Source organism: Coffea arabica, chromosome 3e (assembly GCF_036785885.1).
Source record: "Coffea arabica cultivar ET-39 chromosome 3e, Coffea Arabica ET-39 HiFi, whole genome shotgun sequence".
Taxonomy (NCBI): domain Eukaryota; kingdom Viridiplantae; phylum Streptophyta; class Magnoliopsida; order Gentianales; family Rubiaceae; genus Coffea; species Coffea arabica.
The window spans coordinates 37243532-37252015 of record NC_092315.1 but is presented as its reverse complement, the minus strand read 5'-3'; the positions used below and the strand labels follow the sequence as shown (position 1 = coordinate 37252015).

General features: G+C 32.7%; 1 protein-coding gene across 1 annotated transcript; it reads right to left on the bottom strand.

Moving 5' to 3' along the window:
• Positions 1-3718: 3718 nt before the first annotated feature.
• On the bottom strand, positions 3719-8484 carry LOC113737575 (GDSL esterase/lipase 1-like). Its single transcript, XM_027264784.2, has 6 exons — positions 8159-8484; positions 7837-7961; positions 7515-7745; positions 5911-6172; positions 5035-5276; positions 3719-4114 (listed from the first exon to the last, which is right to left on the bottom strand). Exons 1-5 carry the CDS (start codon positions 8421-8423, stop codon positions 5041-5043), a joined length of 1119 nt encoding a protein of 372 aa, XP_027120585.1. The 5' UTR covers positions 8424-8484; the 3' UTR covers positions 3719-4114; positions 5035-5040.

The following is an 8484-nucleotide window of genomic DNA, read 5'->3' as shown; positions in this document are numbered from 1 at the left end:
CCTGGTTATCCATTATCCAAGGACCCCCTGTCAGTGCCTTTTTCTTTTCTTCCTCCTCTTCAAAGTGAAACTGAAACAAGTTTGGACCCAACTCTGTTATCTTCATCCTCCTTGGATATCCCCACGCATGATTGATGTAGTTCTTGACGCCAGTGAAGTTGGCCACTTTATCCCCCACCAACTTACCAAGTAGACTTCCTGTGCATCCCAACATTCCTTCTTCAATATCATCTCCACTGAGATCTATCCCCTCTGTTTCCTTTGCCGACAGTTCAAACCTTTGGAAAGCCCTTGCAAGAGATTCCTCCATCTTCCCGTATAGATCCAAGTAGAAGCCAAGCACTATTTCTTGACGACGAAAGAGCACAGCTGATAAACCTGCAAGGAAGTCCAACAGACACTCAAAACTCTTTAGATCTGTACCAGAGTGAAAGCTATTTGAAAAGAAAAAACAGGAAAAAGAAAAAGTAAAAGTCCGTCCAAAAGCCAAAGTGGAGCCGAGTAACTCAGAAAGCAAAAAGAAACAGCTTTGGCCTTGCCAACATCTCCCTAGTTCCGACAAGAAGAGTGAGTTCCACTACATTGTCAAATGGATCATGTTGTCCCCCCGCATTTACTCCAAACAATCACTGACCAAAGGAGTACTGATGCAGTTGTATTTACATAGGGATAATTTCAGAAACCTCCCTTGAGGTTTTTCCTAATCACACCTAGCATCCCTAAAGTTTCTGAAATCACACTTAGCACCCTTAGAATAACAACTTTTGTAACATATCAATCCCTTTAGGTAAAAAAATGTATTAAAAAATGTATTTAGGTGAGAGACTATAATATTCTTCCACGTTTGCCCTTTTGCAAGTTGATTTTTGAAAATTGGAAGATGAAAATAAAAGAAAGTTGATTTTTTTCTGCCCTTTTCATATTTCTTATGCAGGCAAAGGCAAGAAAAAAAAACATTTATGTTCGATTACGTAAAAATAAAGTAACAAAAATGCCATAAAATTTGAGCACATTTTGGGGTTTTTTTTTTTTTTTTTGCATATGCAACCGAAGATAAGTTTTAAGGTACTTAGACAATTTAAACATAGAAAATCTATCTTTTTTTAACTACAATATTATCTTGTTATCTAGTTTAATTAGTAAGAGGTGGGGGAAAAGTAAGTTAAAATAATTCATTTGGGGAAGAAAAAAGTTGGGATGCAGTTGAAATCATGAAAGAATGCATATTAAATATACCTATAATGGTGTTCAATTATCAAAAAAAAAATTTTTGAAAAATTACTTAACAAATAGTATTAAAAAATTTTATTTCCTTTCTATCCAAAACGTTGGCACAGATCTTATAACAGTCATATGAATCAACAAAAACTATACAATTTAGCAGTTATTGTACTTATACCCCCTCAATTTCTATGTAAATATTGTAGTCCTATTTGTTTTTATTTTCATCTTCTAAAATTCAAAAATCAACTTACAAAGGGGCAAAATTGGAAGAATACAATAGTCCCTCTACTAAATATTTTTTTAATATTATTTTTACATAAAAGGGCTGACATGTTACAAAGGTTGTCATTCTAAGGGTGCTAAGTGTGATTTTAGAAACTTGAGGGATGTTAGGTGTGATTAGAAAAAATCTCAAGGGAGGTTTTGAAATTATCTCATTTACATATTAAGTTGGTGTACACAAATAAAATTTAAAAATACATCAAAGTTATTTTAACATACATTATATTATAAAAAAAGTACAAAAATAGAATAATTAGACAAAATTTCTAATTATATTTTGCTTGTGAGCAATAATATAGACTTATTGTATGAAACCAAAAGATTTTACTTAAGAATTTTAAGATGAAAGATTTTGGTGACGCGTCTTTTGTGCTAAGCATACAGATACACAAGGATTGCTCTCAAGGTATTTTTGGAATATCATAAAAGAGCCATATTGAAAAGATCCTCAAAAAATATGGCATGCAAAATTGCAAATCAGGTGACACCTTTGTGGTTAAGAGACACAAGTTTAGTTTGAATCAGTGTCATAAGAATATTTTTGAGGAAAAAGAAATGCAAAAGATTTCTTATGCGCCAACACTAGAGAGTCTAATGTATGTTCAGATCTATACGCATCTGAATATTGTATACATTATTGGATGTTGGGTAGATATTTAAACAATTCAAGATTAGACTATTGGAAAGCAACCAAATGGATATTACGGTATTTACAAAAAAACAAAAGACTACATGTTCACATATCGGATGTCATATGAACTCGAAATCATTAGGTATACTAATTCCAATTATATTGGATGTCAAGATAGTATGAAATCAACATCAAACTATATCTACTTATTGGCTAGGGATGTCATATCTTGGAAGAGTGCTAACCAGTCTCTTATAGTCTCTTCTATTATGGTAGTAGAGTTCATAACTTATTATGCAGTGTCCAATCATGAATTTGGATGCAAAATTTTGTCACAAGATTACATATAATAGATGGTATTGAAAAATCACTCAAATTATTTTGTGACAATAAGTCAGCAGCTGAAAATTCTAATAATAACAGGAGATCAACAGAATCTATATAGACATCAAGTTCCTAACTCTTAAAGAAAAATTCAGAATGGATAGTTGTCTATAGAACATATCGGAACAAACTCCGTAATTGCGAGTCCACATACTAAAAGATTGAAATCCAAAATATTTTATGAGTACACTGCTCATATAGGTGTCATGTCATTAAATGATATTTAGTTTTAATGGGAATTTGTTATTCTAAATGCCTTTACGGCATTGATTTTTTAGTTATTAATGTTTTAAAGATATTTTTTGCATAATTAAAGTTTTGGCTTATTCACACTCTGATTTTTTTTTTTTGTATGGTTTGATCTTACAAGAGTTTAAGATGGATGGATCAGTTAGAAATAGGCATGTTAAAATCACATTGTATGAAATTTTCATACAATACATTCACATTATGATTCATATCATTCAATTGTATCAGCATAGGTCGAGTTAAGAAATTGTAACAAAGGCCGGTTTGATCCTATATTGGTGTAACAAAGGCTGCTTTGGAATGCATTGATCCTATATATGTTATTGAATTGGTTGTAAATACATTTTGATAATGACAGTAAAATTGAATTCATACGGTTATTTTGTAAAATATAATTATAATATTACACATATAGTCCAAATGAGGGATTGTTGGATCTTTAATCCAACGTTGAATTTATATGTAAATAATTATGCGTTATAAACTATCAATAAGATTAAATTCAATTAAAGTGGTCAATTGTAATTTGGATTTTATTGTATCTAATAGGATATGAGTTTTTAATGTGCAGAGATTTAAGGGTAATTTGTATTTTTATGATGGGTTGAAATAGAGATATCAAAAGATAATAGGGAAATTATCTATAAGTAGAATTATGGTCTCCATATCACATGTATTCTTTTGTAATACTCCATCCGTTCCTTATTAGATGGCCTGAATAACTAATTCTCTTAGATTAAGAAAGTTGGTTATTTTCTAAAAGTCAACAAAAGTTTTACTTTACTTCTCAAAATTACCCTTTATCTCTTTTCAACTATACCTAATTAATACTACCTGTCATTTACTCTCTCTCACATTTCTCAATCAATAGATTAAATCTGAAAATCTGAATAGTTCCCACCAAATTTGTTTTCATAGATCTCAAAATTTGAATATTAATTCCCACCAAAAATTTCCCACCAAATTTGTAGATGTATTTGATGCTTCTCCGGTGTCTCTATGCTTTGTTTTTGGTATTTTTCCGTGGGAATTGCAATTCATGTGATAAGCAGCCATGACATCAAGTAAAAGCCAGTAATTTTTTTTTTTGCTGGTCCATTTTAGTTTTACCTATTATATGGTGTAAGCAGCCATGACATCAAGTAAAATAATAGTAGGCCATCATATGAAGCAAAATAAAGCTGAACAAGAAAGGACTTTGAAGGAGACATGTCTTATTGGCCTTGAGTTAATAGAATTTGGGAAGATAAACTTTTAACATGATCCTAACCACTTGCTGGAATTCTTCTTCTGCAAAAGCTTCATCTCCTTCGTCTGGAAATTTGTTCAAGTCGAACTCACGATCTGCAGGTACATTCAAGTCAAAATTTAGAGTAATTTTTTTTCCTCCACTGAACACTACACTTGAGTTGGACAATTTTATAGAATTTGAAACATTGATATCTTTATCGATCTCCATTTTCTTTAGATGACTATGTAATGGAGTTGGTCAATCCCAATTTATAGACACATTTCAATTTAATTCTTCATCTCTTCAACTACTTCTATTGTTAATGCTACAAATACTGCATTTAATTATTTAGAGTTCCAATTCAAGAAAGTTGAAAGGGTAAGCAAGGGTAAATTTGCAAAAAAGTTCATAAATGCTTTCTTGATATCATAAAATGACAGATAAAAAGAAACAATGGATTAGGACATCTAATAAGGAACGGAGGGAGTATCACATAATAGTTCTTCCTCGGTATTCTATCGTCTAAAAAAATATCAAGGAGAAACTAAAACACTTTCTCAAAGGATTATATGTTGAACTGGAAGGTCACTCCCAACTCCAAGGATTCAAGTAACAATCAGTCACTATAAATCCAAATACGCCCTCAAGATTTTGCTGTTCATTTATTTTTTAGTAATCACCATTACGTATTCTGGACTCAATAAGACTTGGTTTCCACCAAAGGTTAATTTTAATCAACCATTAACACTATTGCCCAAGAATTAGTGGTGAAACAAGAGGGTCTATGATTTGCTTTGGTGCATTCATTCGAGTAACTGGATTCCCTTTCTTTCGTCAACCGGTTAATTTGAATATTTAGTATAAAAACTACCCTGGTTGACTGTAGAACAAACACCGTAATATTACACTGCTCCATTGTTGAAATTGTAACTTTTTATTATTAAAATTATTATTCAAATACACGACCAAATATATATAAGAAGAAAATCTGGAGTAATGAACATCAAATTTACACAACTTACAAAGTCCTCACCAGAAATTAAAGCAGAAACAGCGACTGGAGATTGTAAGGCCCTGTTATGTTGGGAGGCCCTCCCCACATCGCCTCCGCAGACTGCAAGTTGGCCGCTTCAGTTGGATGATTAGCGTCGAAAAATAAATAATCTTTGGGATTATCACATAGCTCGTATTCTTTCATTCCTCTCTTTCCTCCGCAGCTAAAATATCCTCGGAATGGGCCGCTACCACAGCATGCACTCTTCACTTCCTTAAAACCTTTTTTAAGTAATCAACGAATAAAATGTTACTCTACCACCTTTGCTAATTGTTAGCAGTATTATACTACTATTTTAAAAAAGATCTAGTCCCATAATAAGAGAAAATAATGATATTTGGAGTAGCAATTTAGGAATTGGAGATTTGAGGATCTATTTATTGTGGGACGTGAGACACCTGCATTTTTTCAACTTCTCTTTCAGTTACTCTTCTCTCCAGTTTTCACATTACACATCCGGATTTCATTGACTACGCGCATCCAGTTGTCTACTGTGGTAAATGAAGAGGAGAGTAATTGGAAGAGGAGTCGAATCTTGATTCTCGATCGAGGAGCATGGTTTCATTTTTGGAATTGCAAAAATGATTAGTTAAACTCACAATGGTTAAATAATTAATTATCTCCAAAACATACAATATTTTTTAAGAGTACAAACATGAAGATAATATATAATTTAATAAATAATCTTTATATTTTAACCACTTTCCATGATTCTAAAGAGATTTATTTATTTATCATTTTTTAATTAGAAATAGAGATGCCACTAATTCTGCAGACATTTCTCTGCTTCTAATATGAAAGATTGTAGTACTTAAGAATTTTCCCCATCATTCGTGAAAGTGTTCAAGAACATACCGAATTTGGACGGATTTTGTACTGTCGCGATGGAAGCTGCGAAGACGTCAAAATACGAGTACTTAAAATCTTTGAGCCGTTTTTGTAGCAACTGGAGCTTTTGGGAAAGCAATACGTTGTGTAATTTAGCCAAAGCTGTGACCTGTTCCACGCACTCTCCATTTCCTCCAGCGGCCACATTGGCTGCTCTAAGCCTTGGCAAACAACCTAAAGGACCCAAATTTAAAATCCCGAATTTTCTTCCACCTTCCCTGTGAATTTTCTGTGAGTCAATTAACAATGGGATTAGATACATGGATATTAAACACACCATGCCAAAAGGCAACATATAGGGAAGGGGCGAGAAGGGGAAAAAAAAAGTAGAAAGGGGGATCACAAATTGTATTTACTTCATTTCGGGTAGATTAGTAATTTTATATTTTGTTACACTATTTCTTAGCTTAGTTACGCCACATTTGAACTTTTATTATACCATTTTCAACCCAATTACATCAAAGGGTAAATTTGTCGAAAATGAAACTTGTGAAACCCAATCCACATTTTTGAGATGTTTTGTGATAATCAAACTGGTACTTCAATGCGAGAAACATAAACACTTAACCATTGGTACAAGGAAGTTTCAATTATGGTACTAAAAAGTTTAGGTAGTTTCAGTTTCAATCGTTACTATAGGTTGGAATAGGCCCTCGACTAGGGATGGCAATGGGGGCGGGGGGAAATTCCCCCGCCACCCACTTTTAAAAAATAAATATATAAAATATATATGTATATAATTATATATGTAATATATAATTTAATTAGTTACAAACCTATGATAATGATATTATTAGTTATATGTATTATATAATGTCTATTAGTATAGATATAATATAATTGATATTATTAATTATACTAATAATTATATATGTGTACTAATACAAATTATTAATTGGTTATACTAAATTTACTAATACATTTATACTAAATTCCTAATTACACTTAATACAATAACAATTTTTTCTTAAAAAAAGCACAAGCACAATAATGAATTAGTGATTGTATTTGTGTCAAAAGTGAAAACTTGACTACTTTAGTTATATTTATTTCATCATGTTGGATTGTATTCAAATAATTTTTCTTTGATTGTTTTTATAAGTTTCAATTGTAAAATTCCAATGAATAATAATTTGATGAAGGGTTGATATTTTAGTACTTGATTATTTGTTAAAATTTAACTATAATAAAATTATATAACAAATTTTTATTAGCCCTTGCGGGGGAAGTGGGGCGGGGGGAGCGGGAGACGGGGGATGGGGCGGGGGGGGGGGGGGGGAATTTGTAGGCATCCCCCGCTCCAACCCCACTCCGTTGCCATCCCTACCCTCGACCACTTGCGATCCGTTTTTAGAGGAAATGGTACTATCAACTAAGCCAATATGTGTTGGCTAAGGAAATTCCAATATTAGCAATAAAGAGTTAACAAAGTTGAAAGAGAAAATAGCCGAAAAGGTTTTGATCTAGTAATTAAGGTTGAAATTTTGTAAGTTAGAGATTCTGAATTCTTAAACCCCACATTTTTCCTACTAAAAAAAAGGTTGAAAAAAGAAAGAAAATCGGAATATTACCTGAACCACCGATGTAATGTTGCCAACCACCATTGCTACATAATCTTGTGGTGCATACAACTTAAATATACTGGAATTATTAGTCAACGGGCTCAAGTAATCATTACTACCAATGCCAAACAAGTATACAGCATTTTTCACCACTCGTTTTGCGGCTCTTTTACCTATATTCAACCTCAAATGTTTCTTAGCTTTCCTAAAGTTCTTGAATTGCATTTTAAGGTCGATCACCTAAAAAATGACATGAAAAACTGACCTATTAGCAATTGGCTGTGACTAAAATATTGGAATTAATTGCTCATAATCACAAACTAATACGTACCAATCCGGTGTTAGTTTCAGCAAGAGCACCAGCACCGCCAGATGCAAAGTTCACGCCATTAGTCAAGAATTCATGATATGCAGTTTGCAGGTATGGTGGAATTAGAGATAATTTTGCAAATTCAGCTGCAAAAAGTCACTACTAGCTTTAAATATATTTTAAAGATTAATCTTTTAAACACCATCATTATAAAAGTTTTCTCTTTAAGCACTAACAGATATAGATGCATAACGAATCAAGTATCAAATACTCTATCTGCACAGGCTTTAGCACGTAAGATTAATTTGTAAACATATAGATTTTTGCAAGAAAGCGCTCTTACCTATAAAATCAGGGATAATGCGGCCATCAGTGAAACTCCCGGTTGGGAGCTTAAAAAATGTTTCTCCATAAGGCGGAAAATTTGCCTGGAAAGTAGTGGTTGTCTTAATGAAGTCATTGTTTCCACGATCAAAAAGTGAATCACCAAAGACAAAGAGGGCAACAGGGGCTTTAGGATAAAGGCCTGGAAGGCAATTAGAGGGGATTGTAAGACTTGCAAGGAAGAATAATGCTACAAAGTGAAGTTGGATGTACGAATTTGCCATGTTTTTATAACACTTGTATCTATTTTCTTTGGGGATCTTGATGCCCAGTGTCAATTATATA